Source organism: Tauraco erythrolophus, chromosome 10, assembly GCF_009769465.1.
Source record: "Tauraco erythrolophus isolate bTauEry1 chromosome 10, bTauEry1.pri, whole genome shotgun sequence".
In the NCBI taxonomy this organism is placed as follows: domain Eukaryota; kingdom Metazoa; phylum Chordata; class Aves; order Musophagiformes; family Musophagidae; genus Tauraco; species Tauraco erythrolophus.
Window position 1 is genome coordinate 25,077,112 of NC_141474.1, and position 24,408 is coordinate 25,101,519.

Here is a 24,408-nt window from a genome sequence, read left to right on the forward strand (position 1 = left end):
GTAAGCGCTCTGCTAAAATCCGTCCGCTTTAATCTCACTTTCAATCTTCCCGGACAAATGAGGAAACACAAAGTGCCGCTTCTTTCTCTTTATGCCCCTCTTAGCACAAAAGCTGAAGCAAAACCAGTAGAACTGGCCTTGTGCTTTCCCCGGATTCCTGTTATTTAGGGCTGCAAATAAAACTGGGGAAATTGTGCCTTCCTACCAGTAAAAACAGCATCAAGAGGCCACGACAGACGCTTTTATGCAAATGCGTACAGTTTGCGTAGCCTTTATGTTCGGCCTCTGTTCTGCAGAGCCCCTTCCAGAGGTGCAGCCCATCAGCTTGATCATTAAAGCACTCGGCTGTGCAGGGGAGCCTGGGCGGTCGGAATTTCCTGGCGGGAACCGAACCGACAGCACGGCAAACCCAGCCAGGGCAAACCCCACGGATCCCCGGGAGCAGGACGGTGCCGAGGGCACAGCAGCTGCGGCCTGCGGGGCACCCTGCAGCCCCGAGGTTCAGACAACGTGCCGGGAGGGGCAACCTGCCAAAGCCCCGCCACGGTGAGGGGCCGTAACGGGGCCGCCTCCTCGGCAGAAAGTCTCACTGCTGGAATTGTTATTTTTTTTCCTTGGAAGGGACTGCCCCGCGCTGCTCACACTGGGTGACGGACGCTCCGCGCAGCACCGGAGCTCCGTTTTTTTGCTCCAAAGCACTGCGAAAATCAGCAATCCGGAGCCCGTTCCCGCGCGGGCCGGGCCACGCGGGCCGGGAGCGGCTCCCATCCGGAAGCGGAAGCGCCGCGTCCCGCGGCGGCGGCGCTGTAAGCGGGCGGCGGCGGGCGGCGTTCGGTTGGCGGGGCGCGGGTGAGTGTGGCGGCGGCTGCCGGGAGCTCGGGGCCGCCGGATCGGCCTTATCGCCTCCCGCCGCGGGGCCGGCCCTCCCTGGGCTGCCCCGATAAGCGGCGGGTGGGCGCGCTGCCGCGCCGGGGTATGTTCGGTGGAGACAAAACGTGGGGGGTTAGCGCCTGTTTGCGCGGCAGAAGCTGCTCAGTAGCAGGGACCTCCGTATTTTCAATGTGTAGCTCTTGGCGTATCTATACATATGAATTGAATGTATGTTTGTGTGTGTTTTACCGATGGAAGCATCCTCGCTTTGGGTTGCAGATGAATTGTGACCGTGGGTTGATGCATAGGTGTCGCTTATGCTTTTGTGGTTATTACTGCATCCTCCTGGCCAAGCTGCTTACGCTGCTTTTGAACTGCTCTGAGCTTTGCTCTTTTATGCGAGTGTGCTAATAGGTGGGTATTGTTAAGCCAAACCCGCATCTTACTTGTCCAGAATTGCTTTTCTTTTATGTTTATTTTTGCTTGCCCTTCTAAAAAGAGGCTTCCAGTTTTTTAATGAACCAAATAATGGTGGCTAGCAGACATTGTAGTTCTCTTACATCTCCTTGTTAGTGGAAGAATCTGAGTGGAAAGTATTAATTAGTGTTTTCTTCTAGTGTCTCTAATTCTGGTGTGTTCCTGTTCTTCCAGGGGCTGTAGTTCTGCAGTGTTAATATACAACAGTGTTACATGCAGCAAGATGGTTCTTAAAAAAATGTGCTGATGCTAGTTATTGATTAAACCTGTACCTTGTCTTTGGGGTTGAAGTGTTGCATTTAAGATGATTGCGTAACATGTTTGTGTCCTATTTGTGTTATAGGCCAATGTGAATCAAAAGCCCTAAGTCTTTAATTGTATTGCACGATGTACAAGGATACCTTTATTTAGGCAACTAAATTCAGGCAAAAAGCACCTACTTGCATGTAGCTGGCTCAAAATTGCTATGGAAATTCAGAATAGAAAAGAATGTGGTTGTCGTTGTAGTTCTGCCTTCTCTGACTCCGCACCCCCAAAAGCAGCTGTACACCCACAGTTCGACTGCCTTCAGCTCAACATCTGGAGTTTATCCACCTCGGTACAACCCAGAGCTGTTAGTTTGTGTTTAACTGCTGTTTTGTGCCAAGAGGTGCTAGTCCGTTAAGATTCTGATAAGAAAGGCACTCAGACTCGTAATGTATCATCTCAAATGCTATTTGTTGTATAAAGAAAGAGGATAGCATTGATAATCTCACGTCCCATCAGGTGCTGGGAACCCTGAGTTGTACAGCGTTGAACAGACCTCCAATCTACACGCAGACCTGCCCATAGAAAGGGTTTCCTTCACTTAAGCTATTAGGGATTCTCTTAGAAGAAAACAACTTGTTCATCCTTTCTACTGTCAAACAGAAAGGATGCTAGCATGAGAACTTCCTGCTTTTTTAGATAAAGGCAAGGACATGTAGGTGGTGTAAACACAGGTACCAAGTGGAAGTTGCCTGCAGGCTCCTCTTGTAGCAACTAGCTGCTGAGCTTATCCTGCAGCCATGGGGTGTGCATCCCACAGCACAGGCCTGAGGGCAGCACGAGACAAGCCTGGATCTACTCGGGTTAACTGTTGTGTGGATCGCCAACTCCTTGGTGTACTATGTCCTTCAGGTCAGGATCACTTCTACTGATCTGTTGTGTCTCTCTGTGAAACAAGTGTGCTGTTCCGTGTTTGCTGTAAATCTACAAAAACATGACTTGAGAAGCTAAGCAAGAAACTGAAAATACAAACTTTCTGTGTGAGCACATCCATCAGCTGGGACTTAGTTATCTGAGAAAATGATAACATGGAGAAAGCCAGAGCTATTTTGGGATAGTATGCTGCATGAATGCTCTGCTTTGAAAACATACATTCCTTCTACATAGTCAACCATTCAACTGACATTGCATTCTTCCACTCTTGTGTTTTTTTTTTTTCTAAATAACATTCACAAGTTTGGACACTGCTGAACTTGGGAAATAACTTCCTCAGCTTCTGCTGAAATCAGCTAGCTGGCTTTGGAGCTCATCCTGAATGTGGTTTCTTTTTAACAGTTTGCCAGAAAGATAGATTGTGAGGATGTTGGGACACACTGTAAAACCTTCCTTTTTGATAAAAAGCTTTGCCACTGTAAGCAGATACTGTTTACAGCAGCTATAAAGCCAGTAGCAGGTAACGGAACATCCTGCTGCACCTTTGTTCTGTTGAATTTCACAGGGAAGATGCTTGGATATCACAGTGCTAAGCATGAGAGAGAAGCCCAGGCTCAAAGTGACAACTGTCTTTGCATAATCTTTTTTCGTTTTGCCCTTAGTAACAGAAGAACACTACTCCTCTGTGAATTTGCTAAATCAGGTGTTTGACACTTTCTGTAATATCAGTGCTAGCTGTTGCATTCTGTTTGTACTTGAAATGCATCTTATGCAAGAGTTGAGCTCTTAGCCTTGAATTTCTGTCAGAGTCCACATGCAGATTTTTGGCAGTATGGGAGCAAGGAATCCTTCAGCAGGGAGACAAAAGAGCAGGAAGACAAAGTTATTCTGGGATTCAAAATGCATAAATATGTAAGGGCCTACTGCATTTTAGCTCACTTTGCACACAGCTATTTCTAGTTCTATGTCAGAATGATAAAAAAGTAATAAAAATTCATATATGCATCAGTTTTATGTGATTTGTTGCTGAGGTGTTATTTCCTAGTGTCTGCTTTTGAAAGTGCCTCCATTTTGTCCTCTCTGCTAGCCCCAACTTCACATCAGAGAGGAGTTTTTTAGTGTTAAAAAAAGTAATCTTCTCATTTGGTATTATTTGCCTGTTGCAGGTATATAACAATTCATAAACAATTAAGTTCGTTCCAAAGGCAGCCAAAATGTTTCTGGTTTTCTTCACAATGCCAGACAGCCTTGACGTGTAGCAGTGGAGTAGCTCTGAGTTAGAGAAAACTGGGATTAGAGGGCGACAAAGCACGTAACTGGCATAAAAAGACAGGACTGATCCTCCAGCAGTGAAGTTCTTCAGAGTGTGTTTTTTTTGTTGTTGTTTTTCTGGGCTGTGCCTTCATAAATGCCTTTACCATTCACTCCTAATCAAAACCCTGCCTGTATCAGGTCTTCAGACCCTAACCTGCACCAGTTGTTTCTGACAAAATGTGTTTATCCGCAACTGCAGTGGTAATTAGAGCTTGGTTCCTGAGCCAGCTGATAGTGAGTTGGTAAAAGAGAAAGACTTTGTGCAGAAGTCCTATGGAATTACTGTATGCTAAGGGCAGACAAACATCTCTCGCTCCATTCTGCCTCATCAATGCTTACTGCTGATTTAAAAAAAAAAAAAAAATCATGTTTTCACCTGAGCTTCTCTATTAATTGTATGTTATTGCAGGATGCTTCTTTTTGTACTTCTCAACTCAGAGAAATCTTAAACCTGTGCATTGTAAAGGAGAAGAGGGAATAAGAAGGAAGAGGAGAAGGGTTCCTTTTCTAGTCTCTCCAGGGTAGCTATTAATCTACTTTATACCAGTAAAGCTGTAAAGAACCTAATTAATCTTTATTCTAACATTATGACGACTTCTATGATTTCGTTTTTGTATTTTTGCATAGAAAAGGCAAATTGTTGCAACTTACTGAATTGCTGCAAAACTCAGTTTGTTCTTGTTCTTTAGGCAAAAATGGCTGCAACGTGTGACTTCATTGCACTCCACACTGGGCAGAAGATGCCTCTCATAGGACTGGGAACTTGGAAAAGTGAACGTGGCCAGGTAAGCAGAGAACAATACAATGTTGCGCTCTCAACTAGTATTTGTATTTTGTGCATCTTTTTTGAAGATGCTAGGTCTGAGGCCTGGATACTTCACTTGGACGGTTTATCTTAAGTGGACTGAAGTCAGTGGAATGTGTGTGTGTGTTTGCATGACTAAGACCTTAAGTGATCTGCTGCTGCTTTTGTGCCTTAAGTTTTGTTAACCCAGGCCTCAGGCAGTGCTGCTCTGGGAGATGAATCTAGAAAGAGACTAATGAGTGGGAGGAAGAGACAGGGAAAACGCTGCAGCTGTTATGTGGTGCCTGAGTCTTCTGGGAAATCCTCAGGTGCCAGTCTGACCAGACATCCCTCGGCTTGGGCTGATGGCTCAGCTGAAAGCATTATTTTGGGAGGCAACAGCTCTAGTTGTTCTTGTCCCAAGTCCTGTTCCAGTGGTCAGCCTATGTTCAGCAGAAAAATGAAGAACTTGCTTGGGTCATCCCGCTTTTAGACTAAGGCAGCTCATGTGTCATTAGGCATTCACTCTGCTTCTAAATGTCGTGAATTGGCAAACACCACACTTGGAAACAATTCTGTGTGTTACTACAAACTGTGGGAATGTTTGCACGCTATGGGCTGTGCCTGCTATTGTAGTACTTCCCTCCTTGTTTGTCTTTTCCTTTCTGTTTCATTTATTTAAAAGATAAATGCCTGTGGGCAGAGGTTGCCTTTCACAGCAAGTATGTGCAGTGTCCAGCAGGAGTGTCCTCTTAGCTGGTGGAATTCTTAGTTGTTGGTGGTGTTTTTAGTGCCCGCTGTGGTTTAACCCTAGCTGGCAACCAAGCCCCATGCAGCTGCTCATTCAGTCCCCCGCAGTGGGATGGGGGAGAAAATTGGAAGAGTAAAACTGAGAAACCTCCTGAGTTGAGATGAAGGCAGTTTAATAAGTAAAGCAAAAGCCACACATGCAAGCAAAGCAAACAAGGAATTCATTCAGTACTTCCCATGGGCAGGCAGGTGTTCAGCCATCTCCAGGACAGCAGGGCTCCATCGCATGTAACAGTTACTTGGGAAGACAAATGCCATCACTCCCAACATCCCCTCCCCTTCCTCCTCCTTCCCCCAGCTTTATAGACTGAGCATGATGTTGTATGATATGGAATATCCCAGTGACTGATTTGTGTCAGTTGCTCTGGCTGTGCTCCCTCCCAGCTTCTTGTGCACCTGCACTTCAGCAAAGCATGGGAAGATGAAATGTCCTTGATTTCTTAGCAAGAACTGAAAACATCAATGTATTATCAAGAATCTTCTCATACGAATCCCATACTAAATCTAAATCACAGTGCTGTTCTAGCTACTAAGAAGAAAATTAACTCTGTCCCAGCCAAAATAAGGACAGTGCGTTTTGTGTTAGTTTCATGAAGGTTTTTGGAGTGTGCGGGATGATATTGTGTGCCTGGCTGAGAGGAAAAATTAAAACCCTTCTCAAGTGACCCATTGTGCTATTTGCTTGTGCCAGCTAGAGGAAAAGGTGGGAAACAAGCTATAAAGATTAGATCTATTCAGAGCCATTTTATTGTTGGGCTTCCTGCCCAAACGGCTGTCAGGACAGTGAATCTGTTGGGAATAGAAGCTGTGCTAACGTGGAAGCCAACTTGGTGTGAGAGCTCAGTCAACCTCTGAAATGAGGACAAGGGTGAATGTTCAGCTCTGTCACTTAAAGCATCAACTGACAGCTGGATTAAGTTTATTAACATGCAGGGACTTTATAGATGAATTTCTGAGCACCCAAAGCAGTCTGATGTGCGTTGTGCTAAAAAAATGCCTGAAACTAAGCCAACAAAACGTGAATGCATTGTTTATTTTGTGCACTAACTGTTCTGAGGGAAGGGCAGCCTTATAAAATAACCTGGAAAGATCCAGCTTGTTTATAATTTAAACCTAGTTCAGACGGATTTTGCCATAGTAAGCAGCACTTCTAGCAGCTGAACCCCACACGGGATCCAGAGATCTTCTCTAGAGTTCGTGGAAGTCATGGAAGTAACTTCTGTGAAATATTTACTGTCTTCAAAGACTTATTCCTAGAATGTTTTGAAAACATCATCTAGAAAATGCAGTGAAAATGACCAGAGTTACAGAAGTTGCTGCTGTTCCTTTCTTATGGAATAAATAAATTCATATTTATCACTCTTCAAAATTGTTTGCATTTTTTAAATGGAGTTTTATCAAATTCATAAGCATACTGGCAATTTGGCAGAGTGTCCAAATGATTTACCCTTAAAGGACATGACGTAGTTCAGGGAGAATAGTTGTAATTGTGAATTAAGGACTGAAAGCCAAAAACCTGGAGGAGCAGAAGAATAATAATTGACCATATTTAAGCTAGTTATTTCCCAACTAGAAGCTATTTATCAAAAGCTATTTTGTGCAAGGGCTGCATTAGAAGCAAGAGTGGAAGTGAGTGGCTTTTAAATTATTTCAGTGAAATCTTTCGCAGATTGTAATTATTTTCCTTGCCAAACTGCTTTTCAGTCTTGACCTTGCTGTCTTGCTTAATTTCTTTATTATTGCTGTTACTATTCCTGATCCTAAACAAGCCTTGTCCTTGTAGCCACATCTTAGCAGTCCAGTACAAAGGTGTCATTGCAGCCCTGGTTTCCTAGATGGTAAGAAGAGAGGGAGGAAATTATCAAATCTAAATCCACCTTGAAAGACTAACTCAAAATAATACGGTTTTCTGTCTTAAATGATCAAATGCTAGAAGAGAAATTTGTTTCACATGTTACTATGGGAACATGATGGATGACTATTGAGTGGAAGGGAACACAGCGTAGAAGCTTATGAACTGCCAGCATGAATGAGTTCAAAGAGAAGTTCATTCGGACAGGTGCATCAAGAATATCAGTAGCATGTTTTTTTAATATTGGAGCTTGATTATCTGTAATCCTTTAATGCTTTCTTCTCTTCTCTTCTCTGAAGTGGGCCATGCTTTCAACCTAGAGGATTGTTCCCCTCCAGATGAACAGTCTAAGCTGCTGTGACAGAGGCTGATTCTGTGGGAAGGAGAGATGTGGGACTGAGGGAAGTTGTATTTTTCTGTGCCAAACTTCAGGAACGCTGAAGAGGAAACGTGTACCTCAGAAAACCAGTCAGACTGAGTGTCTTGTGATGGGATTGCAGCTATGGAGGAGACTGTTTAGTTCTTGAAAAGTTTATTAGACAATCTAGAGAATCCTCGTTAGATGCAAAAAAATGCACTAGTACTGGTGTATATTAAGGAAGAAACTTGAATTCCACATCTGAAGGATAGGAAGTAAAACTCTTTCAGGGAACGTCAGCTCTAAGTTGTCATTACTTATGTGGTGGTCTGAGTTCCTTTTCAGCAAGTTTTAGTACAGCATGTACAAACTGTGATGTAGCAACACTTACCTTCTGGTCATATTGCATCTGAATATCATGTGGACTGATGATCTGTTTTTTTTTCCTGTTTCCCATTAGTCAATATATTTGGACTGCTAAAATGTGACAACTTTGCAGGAAGCAGGGGAGGCTGTCGGAGCCTTTTCTTTCCAAGTATTATTGACTGGAACTATTAGAGTGAAAGCCTCTTCATAATGGCTTGGGGCCGTGCAGAGGAGACTCCCAAGTCGCTTGAACTCTGTTGCTTGAAAGTATAAAGATGACTTGTTAGTTTTTCACTTTGTGATGGGCAAATTGAAGAGCTGGAAATGGATATTATAATTAATTGGAACTTACAGATTCTGTTTCTGAACCTGCCAGTGGTTGTTAGCAGTATTGTGTTTCTCCGTCTTCAAAAACAAGAGACAGTGGGTGGGAAGGCCAGGTCCCTTGCTAAGATGCATAAATGGGAGTGTAGTTCCTAGGACTTTGCCATACAATGAAGGAGAGTAAGGCTTCAGTTGCAATACTGTGTCTGTTTTGGGGGCACACCACTTCAAGAAAAGCATGAACCAGCTGATGAGACAGCAGTGTCAGTGATGCAAGGTTTGGGAAAGGTGAGTTGTCATGAAAGATGGAAGCACCTACAGTTACGTGGTCAAGAGAGGTTTGAGAGGAGGCATGCTGGTGCCTTCCAAATATGAGAAAGCCCTCACAAAGGAGAAGCTATGGATTTCATGTCTGTGAGGAATAGGATGTGGCATCAGGGCTGTCTTGGTTAGACATCTAAAAGGCTTTGAATGTAAAGATATCTAAGCATTGGACTAGACCACCTGTCACTTACAAGAAAGGTTTTGACAAATGTGTGTAGGAGTGGTTTAGGCTTAGTTGGCCCTGCTGTGGGGTGTGAGGATAGACTAGATGATGTCTCAAGATCCTTTCAGACCTACTTTCTGTGGTTATATGATGCTAGGTTGATGGGTCACACTTAAGCTGTGTGACTGAACTTGCCTAATGTAAAATGAACTTGGTAATTGCTCCTTCCATAGCAGTATTGACAGGCTAAACTAAAGAATACACGGGAAGTCTGGAGGATCCTTTGACTATTGTTACTTCGTAACACCAAATATTCAGAGGCATATGAATCTTCAACTGTTTCTGTTGTCTTTTTTTTCTTTGCTCTGCCTCCCAGGAAATGCACGTACCTGTCTGAACATAATCTCAAAAATACAAGATATTCTGTTAAAACAAAGTACTCTTCTTAAAGTTGCATCTATCTGATATTAGAGTGGTTTTTTTTTTCCCATCCAGAAATACTTTTTTTGCACATTTTCTCTTGATTGTTTGCCTTTTGTATGGAACAGGAACTCTCAGTTCACATTGGAATGTCTTAGTAGGCTGAGAGTAGTTTACACAAACACAGATTTTGCCCAAATCCAAACCTTATTTAAATGACCAGTCCCAGATTTTCAGTGCTAGAAATTCATCAAAACATGCTGATACAGAAATACAGCCTCCTTTTTGTCACTTTGGAGAGGCATGTTTGGAGTGCCTGAACCTTAGTTTTCTGCGAGTGGTGCCTGCTTTCATTTTATGGCAAATTTTGTGCCTGTTTAGATGAAAAAAAGTATCCTGGTAGAGGAAATGGGAGATTAGTACAGACAAAGGACACTGCTGTTTTTCCTTTCCTTTCTACTTTAGCTCCACAACTCTTACCTCTTTGGGGGGTGGTTATCGAGTCTTAAAAGCCTTTAACGTGTCTCAAGTGATTTCAGAACTACCACGACCTTGACTTCGTAGTGACCTTCTGAGGAATGCCTTTGTCAGAGTGAAACCAGGGCTGTAAGTAACCATCCTGTTTGAGAAAGGAAGAGCTTGCTTCACTGCTGTAATAGAAGTGCTTTGTCATTCTAGCTAAGGTAAACTGGTCTGCATTCCAGTTTTCTTCTCAAAACCCCGAAGCACAAGAATGCAGTCAGAATATCCTGTGTCTGCCATTACTGCAGTTCTTGACAAGAAAAACACATGAAATCCACCAGTAGAAGAGAGATCGTTTTTGCATTCAATTCCCTTCTCTTTCTGCAGCATCTGAAAGCAGGACTGTACATGTCTTTAGTTGATGTTAATAATTTTGTCAGCTTTAAAGTTGAAAATGCTGGTACTTTTATTAAGTCAAAAGAAATCAATCTCTCTTTAGCCTTTGTGGACACGTTTTTTAAATCTCTTGGCAAGAGAGATGTAATCTCTATAAATATATCAGGGCCCTATTGCATCAAGCCTTATACATACAGTAATTTACGATCTCAGCAGTCTTGAGAGACAAGTCAGTGAAGAGCAATGTAAAGAAATCCCTTTACAGATAAGATGTACTCTTACTGTAGCACTTCAGATGGATAGATATAAAGTAGAACATGTACTTAACTGTCCACTAGAAGTTAAATGAAATAGATTTTACTTAATGCTCATCAACCTAACAGGAGATGATGACGACACGGAAATCTGCAGTAATTCTTGGTTCTTGCAAGGGACCTGTTGCTGTTGGCAACACCTGCATTGTCAGCAATGTGGAGAGCAAAATGCAAAGTTGTGGGCATCGTCAGGAGATATTGTGCAGGCCATGGGTTCATATTCAGCAGTGTAGTGACTTTCATTGTTGTGCAATCAGTGACAATAAGACATGAAGGAAAAAACGTGACATAGAATAGCATTAGAGATTAAGCATTAGCAGTTGAACCAAACTCAAACTCTGGCAATGCTGGAATTAGAAATCAGGCTCTTCTTTTACTGGGAGAGAGGAGATATCTTGCAGGCTTGACTGACATTGATCAATGGGTCTGTTGGTTCCAGAAAGTTTGTCTTCTGAAGCCATGATTTATTTGAAAACTGCTTCTTAAAGCTCACTTTGAGAAAAGTGTGGCAAGTATAGCTAAGAATGAACCCCTGTTCTTTCTGGTGAGTTCTTGCGTGCTTGGCCTGTGTGCGTGGTCTGCTCTCTTGTCACTCTTGGTACGTCTGTTAGCAATTAGATCTTCACTCCAAGGGCTGTGTGTGCCACAGAGGACCATATCCTGCTCTGTTTGAGTCTCATGACCTTATGTAGATCTGTGTTTTGGGATGTGTTCCTCACTAAGGCCCTAACTCTTTTTTCCCTTCCAGTTATGTATCCCTTATCACTGATTGCATTGCATAATCTGTTCCTGATTACAGGTGAAAGAAGCAGTGAAATATGCCCTAAGTGTGGGTTATCGCCACATCGATTGTGCAGCAGCTTACAGCAATGAGGCAGAGATTGGTGAGGCTTTCCAGGAATGCCTGGGGCCGGGCAAGGTAAAAAAAACCCGCAAGAATCACCATGCTGACTGTGTGTTGTATCTAAATTTATGACTGTGAGTTGTAAGTGGACCATAAAGTTAGCGTTTATGGCTTTTCCTCCTAGTCTATCCCAGCTGTTTGTTATTAATAAAGAGCAGGCATGAAAGAGGGCTTTCTGTCATCTTATAACCATCCTGGCTGTCAGGAGGAGAAAAGATTGTCAGGAATGTTTTCATGTAAGCTACAGAAAATGCCTTTTTAAAAAAATTCCCTGTCTGTTCTTTTTCCCCTTGCAAAGTGTCCTAATGTGGCTGTTCAAAAATTGGAAGTTCTCAGAATCAGTACTTACAATATAAAATATTTGCCGTGATTTATGTGAAAAGTTCCTCTAGTTTGCCAGTCTAGATGAGCATGCAATGGTGGGTAGCCACAGCAAATCCAGTGACTGGGGATTTTTTGGTTACAGATAAAATGTGAGTGAGTAAAGACGTACTTTTTTTTTTTTTAGTAGTGATTGTATTTGAAGGTTTGGTAACTGTGACTCCAGGACTTGCACTGGAGAGTCGGTGGCCCAAATATAATGTGATGTGACAGGCATTCCTATGGATGACCTGATGGGGAATCTTGAATTCATCCCTTTGCTCTTGTTGGCCCGAGGGGTCAGAAGGATTACCTGTACAGCCTCAGAGTCCATGGAAAGAAAGTTCTTAGGTTCCTGCTTTCCTGCTGCTCTTGCCTTGGCTTTAGGGCAATCTCTTTGTTATGCGATTAGCATGAGAGAGGCTGTCTTCAGCTCCCCCCGGGGATTCGTTCCTACTAGATACGGTAACTAATGTGGGGAAGCATAGGACTCTTACTCAGTTCATATTAGCTAGCTAACTTAAAACTGGAATTTTTGAAACATCTTTCTCTTCGAACACACCAGCCATACGTGAAACATGGAAATAACTGAATGGTTGGAGAAGAGAAACTCAGGAATTAATCATTCCAGCTTCTACAAAGTGTAGACTTGACTGAAATTTAATCACGCTTAAGACAGTGCAAAGTGCCCTCTGATGGTGTTCTGTGCTTCAGCTTGCCAAATATGATCTCCCTTTTGCATTTTATACTTCCTAGTTAACCAACTCTGTTTAATTTCTGGGTCTAACCCTTCCAATACAGGGTGCAGGGCCCTCGGTCCTTAGTGCATTCCTTCCAGAACCTAGAAACTCAAGTGCAGAGGTTTGGGGAAACTACTTCTGTTTGTTTTCCCACGCTGCTTTTTCCATGAGAGGAATTCTTGGTTTATAACATGTGATGAGTATAGTAAGTTAGCTAGTTGTGCCTAGAATATGTGAATGTTAAATAGAAATTACAAAATTTACATATGAATAAACTGAATAATGTTCTTTTGGCCACCTCACACTTAGCAGTGGCTTTAACCCTTGAATTGGAAACTTTGGAAAAGTGTGCATATATGGAGAGGATTGGTTTGTTTTTCAAAACTACTGGTATACTTTAGGACTTGCCAATGTGTGTATTTTTCTCCCTTTTCTCCATCCAGTATATTTTTGAAAGGTCTAATTTGTAGGTTCCATGTGTTACTTTTTAAAAAAAAAACAAACAAACACACACAAAAAACCCCAACAAGCCTTAAATTGTTCTCTTTGTTTTAAAGCTAGTTGGAGAATTGCTGCAGTTTCTCTTTCTGTCCCAGGAAATTATGCTTTCCTCCCTTTCTTAAAGGTTATTAAAAGGAAGGACCTGTTTGTAACATCAAAGCTCTGGAATACCAAGCACCACCCAGAAGATGTAGAGCCAGCACTGAGGAAAACACTTGGAGATTTGAAACTGGATTACCTGGACCTGTACCTCATGCACTGGCCTCATGCCTTTGAGTAAGTTCTACATGGGAAGGGCACAGAATGCAGAAACCCCGGTTTTATGTAAGTGGCTGGTGTTGTATCCTGAGGACCTTCGTTCTGAGCTGCGAAGTTCTTCCTGTGTGTACTGCCTGCAAGATGTTTTTCAGTGTGGCTAATAGTGTAGTCCTACGGACTGTCATATAGACACTCTTTTGTACCCATAACCTGCACACCTACTGATATTTGGTCCATTCATTCACAGAAACAATTGTTCAAATTTCATTCTTCTTTGAATTTCAGTTGGGTGGCAATTTGTTTACTGTTAGTTTTGTAGCACAGCAGTAAACATAGAGGAGACAAAGCTTCTGCTGTTGTGTAGAAGTAAATAGAAGATGGATAATTGTTCTCATTACTTAGCAATGATGAGGCTGGAAAACTGAGTATTAAGTCTTCACTTAAAATTTTTAAGCAATTACTTGAATTTCAAGAACAACTAGGTAATGAAATTAGGATCACTAAACTTCGGACAGTTTGGCGTGGGTGCCAAAGTTAGGTAACGGAAAGTAGTCTAACTGGGAAAAAGTTATAAAGCTTTATGGGACAGATTCCTATACTGAAGCATGCCATCTTATACTAGCTGAAAATTTGACTTGTTGTGAGGTGAAATCTTTGAGTTTAAAATATATTAGAATTTTAAAGTAGTCCAGTGTCTTCATCCTAGGCACTGTGGAAGTGCGGCAGCTGCTCTTCGTTCTGCCATGGACCTACATGGTAACATTGAGGAAATACCGAAACTGCTTTATGCCTTAGTTTTACTTATCTGCAAAATGAGAATCAAGTGCTTTGTAAAGATGACAACGCTTTTCACTAATAATTACTAACTGTACTGGAGTGGCCAAGCACATGCAGTATCATGGTGATATCTGTAGGGGAAGAAATGAATATGACTTCTTACAACACTTTAATTGCAGTAATTCCATGATTTGAGGAAATATGAGTAGAGAAAATTCCCCAGTTAAGTGCTAAATGCACTTATCTTACAAGCCCATCAGAAGCAGAGTTCTGCTTTATTTTCTTGTAGATGGGGAAGTAAAAGGCAGGAGGAGAGTAAATCTCCTGACCAGATGTTTGCATGGAGACTTCACTTTAAACGGGAGAAACTCTGTCAGATTGAGGGGCTTCTGTCTGTTCTGCAAATTTGAGAACACTTTTTTCCTCTTCTGATCATACGAACTGAATTTCACAAAGCATATAACACTAATGGTAAGAGGAGAGATGATGAAATTATAAATATATCGTCTCAACATAAGAGAATGAGGAAATGTTTCTACTAGAGCTGGTTTGGAGGAAGAACTTCTGCTAAAAATTCCCCCTATTGTGAAATAACTGTTTTCCAGCTGATTGAAAAAAACCCATTAAACATTGCTTTGATGATAACACACAACACAAATAATGATGTATGTTTAGATATTACTAATATTTAAATTGGCTTGATATTGTGGAAACAGTTGACAAAACTGACATTGTAATAAAACAGTTTAATGTTTTCTTATTGGAAACTGTTCACTCTCCAGTTTTCCATTAGCTCTACTTCAGCTGTTTTAATGCATGGTTATGACGCCTGTTGGGAAGCTGAGCAAATGAGTGTTATTTACACAGAAATTAAAATAGGCTTCTACATGAAAATCACAATGTCTCTAGGCCTTGAAAATTAATCTCTCACTTAATATACTATTCTTTACCTATGAGACTGCTTTTCTGAGTTGGGAGCTCATAAGGCTTTCAGAGTTATTTTTGGTTCTAGATTTATCAATGACATGAATGAGAACCATCTCCCCTTGTCTGAGAAACGCCAGCAGCTGGGGACAGCTCTAGCTACGCAGTGAATGATGTAAGACAGTCTCCGAGATCTGAGCAAGCAGAGCCCTGCAGTGGTTATGAAGCAGTGCTCTTCCAGTGGGATTGCTGGCACTCCTCCATGCATGGCCTGCTCAGAGACTTGTCATGGCCCTTTGGCAGTGTGATGCTGTCACCTGGCATAACCAGGTTCTGTGTGTCTATTTTGGGGGGGCGGGATTTGGGCTGGGTTTTTGGTTTGGCTTTTTTTGGAGGGTGGTTGTTCTTTTAAATTTAATTTTATTTTTAAATGGGTTGGTATGACTAACTGGGAACACACCCAACCTACAATCAACATGTGTATGTTAACACCTCTGTGAGAATCTGTGCTTGTATCAAGTGCTGGCACTGCCCTCTAAATCAGCTATTTTGCTGGGAGCAAAGTGTGCCAAGAGTTACAGTGTGTATGCTGTGTATGCAGTGGCTTATCAGTTTTGTGTAGTCACTACCATATAGGTAAGTAGTTCAAAGTACTGTGTAACAAGTTTACATAGGAAAGACTGTGTGTGAAATAATTTCTTAGAGGTTAAGTTAGCATAATGGAATTCAACAGACAAATTCCGCAATTTGTACTCTGTCCTCCAAACTATGTAAGCTTTTGAGAATGCTTTGAGGAAAGTTTCTTTTAGTGAAGAGCTAGCATGATATAAATAATGCGGTGTATGTACTTATGCTTTACCTTTCCTCCTGTAGACGAGGGGACAATCTCTTCCCGAAGAATCCTGATAACACGATGCGTTATGATTACACTGATTACAAGGATACCTGGAAGGCTATGGAGAAGCTGGTAGAAAAAGGGCTGGTGAAAGCCATTGGGCTGTCCAACTTCAACAGTCGTCAGATCAGTGATGTACTAAGTGTGGCTACTGTCAAACCAGCTGTGCTCCAGGTAAGGTGAATAAAGGAGAGGACAAATACCTTTCCTATGTGTCCGTAAGAGTGAAGAATTTGCAAACCTACACTATGTGTTTAGCACAAGGGGTGTAGCTGCTTATGTACAGGGAAGAATATAGCCACCTCTGCAGGAGTAGGCGCACAGAGGTGGTCTTTCCAGGCAAATTAATTTGTTGGGGGGGAGGCCTATATATCTATCTTCTGTGGCCTTTTATGCCTGTTTAGTTGAACAGGTCTGTGGAAGAGTTCTTTTTCCCTGTGAGGAACAACTTAGTCTACAAGAAAGAAAGACTAGAGAGGATTAACTTGAATCCATTCTCTAGAGAGCTTCCTTGCTTGTTGGGTGACCTGTTTGGTAGATTGGGAAAATCCAACACTCTAAGCTTAGGTGGTCTATTCTCCTTTTCCTGTAAACTTAGCCGACCAGACACTTTTTCATTCTTTCGTTAAAGCTTATTGTCATAAGGTTTTGCGGAATCTGGAATAACCTCTTGTGATGTGTTTGTTTCTGCTGTGCTTTTGACTTCTTGTTTGTTTAGAGTTTTGTGTTGGTACCTGTTCTCTAGCCACTCATTATGGGTCATTTTAATAGGTAGAATGCCATCCTTACCTAGCTCAGAACGAGCTGATAGTTCACTGCCAGAAACAGGGGCTGGTTGTCACTGCCTACAGTCCCCTTGGTTCTCCAGATCGCATGTGGAAACACCCAGATGAGCCTGTGCTTCTAGAAGAACCTGGGATCAAAAAACTGGCAGAAAAATACAAGAAGTCACCTGCACAGATTATCCTCAGGTACAGAACAATTGTGATACGGTGGCTTTGGGACCCGGCCTTATATAAAGCAAAACATGCAAACTAGAGGTAATCTGCTAAAAGCGTGTGTTCTTCTGCATCAGTGGGAAGTTAAAATCATAGGGATTCCAAAAACAAACCCCACTTGGTGCTTGTTTTACAGAGTTGGTACGATTGGTCCTGCCTTAGAGCAGGTGGACGGACTAGATCAGAGGGGTCCATTCAGGGCCTGGATCCATGCCTGGGACAGCTGGCTATCTTTTCTGCTGTGGAAAGCAGTAGGACAGTTAAGGCAGCAGTGTACCACATTTGGGTGCTGCCTGCTGCAGTCGCCTGTGGCCAGTTGCTTGAACCCTGGAGTGCTTGCCTTCGAATGGGCTCCCAGGGAGAGGGGCTGAGGAAGGGACCTTCCTTCTTTGCACTGAAGAACCATTTGCTGTTTTGTTTTTATATAGCAAAAGCCAGATACCGGGAAACAAGATGGAGTGATATGCAGAATGTGATCAGCATATCATACTTACCTAAAATAAAATTAGATTTTTATCCTCATTTTTTTGTCTGGCTTTGTATCTGTCAGTATCGCTAGCACAGTCTTGGGCAGCAGCAAGAAGCTCCTGCCAGCGGAGCGTGTTCAAGACTTTGTGCTCAGGCCGGTAGACAGGCACGTGGGGGATTTGGGCTTTCTTATAGTTTCTCAGTGCTTGTCATGTTAGAACTTGTGTGAAATGCTTACGTACATTTTTCTGACTGTTTCTTGGGTTTCTAGCGTAAAGCACCTGAAACTTGCTTGTTTGTTCAAAGGCATGAACATCTTCGCCCCATCGATTAGTCCAGTGGCTGCTGTCTTGCTTGAGCTTGGACTTACTAGGTCCCAATACTATACAGTGCTATGTCAGCCCTCTTCTGGGTATTTTTATTTCACATAAACATAAGTAGCATCTCTGATGCCACAGATTATTACTCAACCAAAATAAATTATCGTGATTCTTGGGCTGCATGCACAGAAAAATATCTTTCCTCCTCTGAACAGATGGCAAGTGCAGCGTAAAGTGGTTGCCATTCCCAAGAGTGTCACTCCTGCTCGCATTCAGCAGAATCTCCAGGTGAGTTTAGATGGAGGAAAGGAGTTTCAGCAATGCCCTTTCATGTGAGTAATATACTGTCCTACTACTTGCAGAGCAACAAACTGAGGCACTTGGTTCGTACTTGTTCATCAATGTATGCACGTGCTTACAAGGGAGGGTAAAGATTTTTGGAAAATGATATGTTTTAAGCAACCAAGTGAATGAGTGTGTGCGTATGTGCACATGCACAGTCTTGTTACCAAAAGGTAAAGAATGTACTTTGTAGAAGCCTAAATGAAAAATCATTACTGAAAGTTATCTGAAATATAAATTTATTGAACAAGGGGGTCTTCTAATGAAGTTCAGTGGTTCTTTGTGAATAATAGTTGTTCTACCTTGCAAGTGAGGACTAGTGACTATTTCTGCAGCAAACAGCCATTCTAACGATGCTGAAGGAGAAAGTGGTTCGCTTCTGCTCTGAAGTAGAGACAGTTCACTTCAGAAATTATTTGGAAACTCTCACTTCAGATAATCTGGAGCGAGGTCTCCAGATCACCTCCTGTGATCTTTTTTCCAGCCTTTAATCATACAGATTGGCTGCTTACATACATGTTTTTAAGTTGGGAGTTGTTTATGTAGCTGTTACTCCCATTAAACCAAATCCTGCCAGGTAGTGTGCTGCTAGAAATCTGAAGAAATTCCAGTAAACTCTGCTGTTACTTGAGGTTTAGATCTATACGGAACAGAATATTGATTGAATAGGCAGCACTTACTTGGAGGAACAGTCATGCTGTTTGTGGAAGAGTGCTGTGCAGTGTCAGTGTAGGCTCAGAGTTGGCAAGTGTATGAACGCCTTTGTTGTGGTAGTTGTTATAAAATAACTTTAACTGCCATGTCATATTTACAAATGGAAGACAAACTAGTGGTAGCCTATGGTTACCGAATAAAGCTTCTTGCTGTTCTTCTCAGGTGTTTGATTTCAGCCTCACAGAAGAGGAGATGAGCCACATTGGAAGCCTGAATAAAAACTGGCGTTACATTGTGCCAATGATTACGGTAAATTTCTCATGTTTCTCATAGCTTTTGTGTACATGTGGCCACAACTTGGGGTTTTTGCAGCTCTCTTTCTTTTGCTGTCCCCATCAGAGCTACTTACTCATAAGAACACTACATCTTTTTAGGGTGTCTGAGATGAAGGAATTTTTCAAAAGCTGGGTACAAAAAAGGTAGCTTTTTGAAAACTTTTCTCCTCTCTTTTGGCCACTGATGGCACTCTTGAATTCTCATTATTGACCTGTCCATGAGCCTTAAAGCCAGAGTCCTATCGTACTTCAGATCTCACCAAACTCCTGCTGATTTGTTCTTCTCAAGTACAAGCAGGCTAAGGTCCATCGTATTCTTCCAGAAGTGCTCCTTTTTCCAACTGTTCCCATCTACTTTATACCATGAACCTCTAAGATCAGTGGAGACTCAGGATACTGTTAGTTTTCCATGTCATTCGTGGAAGTCACAAGAGAGTTTGTCCACTCCTCTCCGCTGGATGTACCCCCTTTCAGAATCTGTTGTCATGACCTTCCTCCACTGTAAGGAGTTTGGCTTAGGGTATTGTGTTTTTCTTCCCAAATCCATTAGCTGCAGCATCTTCTATCATCAGTAACGTACCACATGTGAAACCTTACCTCATGTGGTATCACATGCCAGTCTGTTTTTAGAGAAACCTTGTAAGTGTTGAAGTCCTCACGGTCTTTCTTTTCTTACATTAAAGGACCTAACCTTGTTCCTTTCCCCTCACTGCAAAAAAAAAAAAAAAAAAAAAAAAAAAAAAGTCAATGCCTTGTTGTCTCCTGTCTTTATAGTGCTCATCATTTCTTACTGTCCTGCTTCTGACTATACAACAGAGAGCTGTGGTCACTCCCTGCTGCATCACCAATGAATGTATGTCAACTGTGCTATAATGAGTCTGAAGTGATTGATCCTCTCTGTGCATTACACTGCATAGGTTCAGTAGGTGTCTCTGCAAATTTGGAAGCTGTCAAGCATACCCTCACCTCTCCAGCAGTTTGTCTGCCTCTAAATTGTTCTTCAGTAGTCAGTGGCTACTGGCTATAGGAATTCTTACGGGAAAGCTTTTCTCCAGGATTTATCATTGAGTTTGAGAACTTGAGAGCGTATCAGTGACTAGCCTGAGTTAGAAAAGAGGAGTTGTGAGTGTGGTGAATGACTCTCATTCCAAGGATAGGTACTTGTTACAGCTTTCGCTGTTTGTCATTCTGGGGCTTAGGAGAGCTTCAGGGCCGTGGTTTTAACAGTGTGTACGTAAATATAAACCCCCCACGTCCCTGCAACCAAAATTATCTCAGTGTTTATGGCTCAGGAGTCTGTACACCAAACTGCGAGCTTAGCTGCTGCTCTGTGTGAATGTAGTGAGAAGCACACCTGCTGCTGACAGTATTTTTCTTTCAAGTATTTTGCTACTCATGGTGTAAACAAAGTTGTTTTGTTAGTGAAACTGCAAAATACATTAGAATGTAGCCAGGCTTGGATGAGCCAGGGATAATTCATGTGCTTTTGTTACCTGGGAGACCTGATCAGATCACAGTGCTTCACAAAGGAGAGATGAAACACAGTTCAAAGTGCTAGCCCATCCAACTAGAAAAAGGGTGAATGGGATGCAGCTGGGTTTCAAAGGTATTGTCATATTGTCAGATAAGACAGCAAGAAGCAAGATGAAGAGAATTAAAACCTGACTCTAGCTGTAAGATCTCTAGCAGAACCTTTTGTCTTCTGCCCATCCCTTCTGGGCTTATTGGAAAGAGTTTTCATCAGCTGTGAATTAAAATTCCTGTCTAACCTTTCATGCCTATCTCCTCTATGAATCTAACATGCAGTGTCTGGATTTCAAAGCGTGACACGGCAGTGATATCAGAGCTTCTGTCATAACTGATGAGACAGTTTTCCTTTGTGGTTATGTATTAACAAAGTAAAGTGAGTTCTTATAGTTGTGCCACTCTTCTCCACGTTGTGTTTTGTTTAAAGCCCGCAGAGAGGCTATTACATTGCACGTAGACTATTGAAGTTGCTTTATACTTTAACAGCTCATTAACTGGATAGAGATTGGAAATTACCGTGCACCAGCCTGAAATCCAAACTTTTGGAGACACGTAATTAGCCAAGGAATATACTTAAGCAAAACTTGAATGACTAGCAAGCCAGGAGAGGAGGAGTGATGGTGTTGCGCACACGATGATCTGTCGGGTTGTGACAGTTAGCTACCGTTGACTCGCTGTGTGTTCACTGCGGATTTTACTCCCCCTCCTTCTCTCAGATTCCTGAGGTAGACTGGAATCAGCTATGTGAAACACCATTTCTGGCAGCTGCTGTCTTGGCACGCTGCAAACAAGAATGCTCACCTGAAGAGCTGTTCTGTGTAGCACAACATGCAGGGGGAAGAAACTGGGGGGAAAAAATGAGGAATAGGAATTTTAGCAACATGAAGAAGTTGGCTCTCAAGAGCATATGAGGAAACCTGAAGATACTGTGATACTTTTGTCCACAGTCTTAAGGATTGCTTTTAGTTAACAGCTTAATTTCAGCTTTATTTTATTTTAATCTGAGCATCAGTCAAATGTTAAACCTTAACATCTTAGTTTTCTGCTCTGTAGTGCCCCCAAGTGACTAATTTCACGCTTGAGTAGTCATGGTAAACAATTTATTACTAGGGATTCCAGTTGTTGCTATGAAATGCAGGTTATATACTGAAAGCTAATAGAGGAACTTGCTAGTGGATACTTCGTTTGAAACTCCCTGGGATTCCCTCTGCCCCTGTGACATTCTGAGTGATCTCTAACATGATTTATATTTATAAAAATCAATTATTTCTGTAACATAACTTTTATTCAGTCATTATCACCCAGGGAGGTGTGTATCTCTTTGCCAATGCTGCACCTACGTTTCCCCAAATGTTACAGATGAGGAAGGTTTTACCTCAGCTCCTCAGAAGTTGGAGATGTTGCAATGGACTTAGTGCAACTAGAGAGGCAGCTTGTGCACCTGCATGCTTAGAGGTGGGATGTAGGAATTTTGCATGGCCACGTCTGTGTTTGGGACAGCCTAAGCCTCTGTTTCGTTATCTGTGAATATCAGTTTCAGTTTTCCTGTTTTACAGCTGGAGAAGCTGATCTTCTGTGGAAATGTTCTTAAACAAAAAGTGCTATGAAGAAGTTTAGCAACACTATTAATGCTTCAGTGTATGACCCTGAACAAGTTATTCAATGTGTTTCATCTTACTCATCTGTAAAACCAAAAGCCCAGCAACTCTCTGTCCTGGAAACATGAGCAAAAGCTCCAACTCCAAGAAGTGTTTTGAAGCGTGCATGTTGCAACGCTTACTCAGCAACAGCTACAAGGCAGAAGGCTTTTAACTTTTTCTTAATCTAATTCTTCAAGCCTCAGCAGCTTGAAAGACTGTTGCTCTAGGCTACAGAAATCTATCTGCTTCTTTAAATTAACTTTTAAATGTTTCTTTCAAGAAGTGCTAAGACAACTCAGGAGTAGAGGGAACAGCTCTTGTTTAAGCTGAAAAAGATGCTCCCAGATGTTTGGGGTGAAGATTTAGAAATCTGAACCATGCAGAATTTGAAACTGAGTAAGAATGGATTTTTATCTTTCTGACTTGAGTCTGTCTGTTTACTTCACAGGTGGATGGAAAGCTGGTAGCAAGAGATGCTGGACACCCCCATTACCCCTTCAATGACCCCTATTAACTACTAGAAAATAAGGTGTTAGAGTAACATGTTCCTCTGCATTCCCTTCCACAAAATAATTGTTGCCATGATTTGTCAAAGAACCTGTCCAAATAGAACCTTCCTTCCTGAGTAGCTTCACTTACAATGTACTGCTTCTAATTGACCTCCTTTGTGGAGATACTGTAGCTTCCATGTCAAAGTTTGTGGATTTATTACAATGACTGGAAGCTTGCTCCTGGAAGCATCAAATCTCTTGGGGATTAGATAGAGTGGGGGAGACTAAATCAAGTTCCAAACATGTCATTATAAGGCTAGGGCAATACTTTGGGTTTACTGCCTGTGAAACAGTTTGAAAAGCTTCAGTTGTTACCATGGGGGGCGGGGGGGGGGGGGGGAAGGATGAAGGCATGAAAGCATTTTAAGACTAAACAACTGCTTAGCCATCAATTTTGATATCTTTATTAATATTTTTTATACAGAGAAAAAAGTGAAATGTGCTACGGTTGCACTATGTCCATAAACTGTTCATTAAAACCCAAGTAACCAGCTATGCCCAGTGCTTTTTGTCCACTTAGAGTACTTGTGGGACTTAGAATTCTCTATTTTCTTTTTCTGTTAATTTGCCTGTAGATTTGAGAATAAATGCATACCCTGGAGCAGGCCTTCAGGGCACTCCTCTCTGCTTGTCACCTGGATAGGTTTCAGCTCTAACAGTAGCTCTGATTGTCCTGTCACAAAAGCCTCAAGAACTGTATAGTAAGTCTTGTAGAAAACATCCTGCTTTTCCCATAAAGTTGCCTGGTGTCTCTTTACCAAAGATGTCCAGTTTGAGTTCTGGAAGGCTGCAAAATTGATTCCTGACAATGGAGTAAGAGCAGAGACCTGACTGTCAGGCGCGTCAGAGGGGCCCCTTCCATTGTCATGTCGCGTTTCTGACTGCTGCCTGGGCTGATGCTTGGGAGAGCTGGTCCTGTCTCCTGTTCTGCTGCTGACCTGCTGCTAACACCAGGCAAGTCACTTGCCTTTTCTGTGCCTCTTTTTCCCCCCTTGCCATGTTTCTGCGTTACTCCCTGGCAGGGACGAATTTACTGAGTGCAGATACGCTGTCGAACGGGACTGGAACTTCAGCTTTTGTTTTGTTTCAGTCTCTTACTGAATTGTGTGGCCATCTGAGTACAAAGGGCGTGAGGTGCTAGTACCTACCAGCACTCTGATGGTGATTCCTTCTGTAGCCTTAGCAATGTTAACACTTTATTTTGATTTTTCTCTACCTGTAAAAGAGGATTAGTGCTCATTTGCCTTGGTGCAGACAGGGAAGCAAGGTGGAGTTTCTAAAGGCATCTTGGATTTAAAACAAGGAACTCTTTCAGATCTGTTGATGCCATTCAGAGACAGTCATAGGCATGTTTGCTGCTGGATAAAGAATGTTTAATTGACTGTAAGTGAAATAAAGAACACTTGCCCCACCCCCCACCCCCAGCAATAAAAAACAGAATTAGAAGAATAATCCTCGGTATTCAAGTAGTTCAAAAATTAAAGAATTACATTATTTTAGTTTTGATAACCTCATTTACAGTAGGCCTATAGTAAAACTATATATTCATCTCGAGCATAGTGCCTCCTCAAGTATTTCCTGCCGTGGGCCTCATGGCGTGCAGCTGAACTGGAACAAACCTGTTTATTGATTTTTGTAATCTTTATGTAAAATGTAAAGAATTTGTGTTCCTCAGTAAAGTGTTGCCTAATTTCTGCTGAATTTACCTCAGTGGAGAAAGCCATTACAGCTCTGTTAGGATTCTTTACTAGACTGGATGTTTTCTTCTAAGGGAAATGAAATCCTGATTGTGGTTTTTTTT

At 42.1% G+C, this 24,408-nt stretch overlaps 1 protein-coding gene across 4 annotated transcripts; it reads left to right on the forward strand.

The window, feature by feature from the left end:
• The first annotated feature begins 829 nt into the window (after positions 1-829).
• Positions 830-22,943, forward strand: AKR1A1 (aldo-keto reductase family 1 member A1). 4 transcript variants are annotated; one of them, XM_086617241.1, is made up of 9 exons: positions 830-849; positions 4,530-4,625; positions 11,213-11,332; positions 13,043-13,194; positions 15,751-15,946; positions 16,544-16,743; positions 17,774-17,846; positions 18,777-18,863; positions 22,505-22,943. In XM_086617241.1, the coding sequence occupies exons 2-9, from the start codon at positions 4,536-4,538 to the stop codon at positions 22,568-22,570; spliced, it is 984 nt and encodes a 327-aa protein (XP_086473367.1). In that variant the 5' UTR covers positions 830-849; positions 4,530-4,535; the 3' UTR covers positions 22,571-22,943. The 4 variants fall into 4 exon arrangements, with proteins under 4 accessions (XP_086473367.1, XP_086473365.1, XP_086473366.1 ...); XM_086617239.1 differs by lacking the exon at positions 830-849 and adding an exon at positions 996-1,098; XM_086617240.1 differs by lacking the exon at positions 830-849 and adding an exon at positions 1,059-1,284.
• Positions 22,944-24,408: the final 1,465 nt, after the last annotated feature.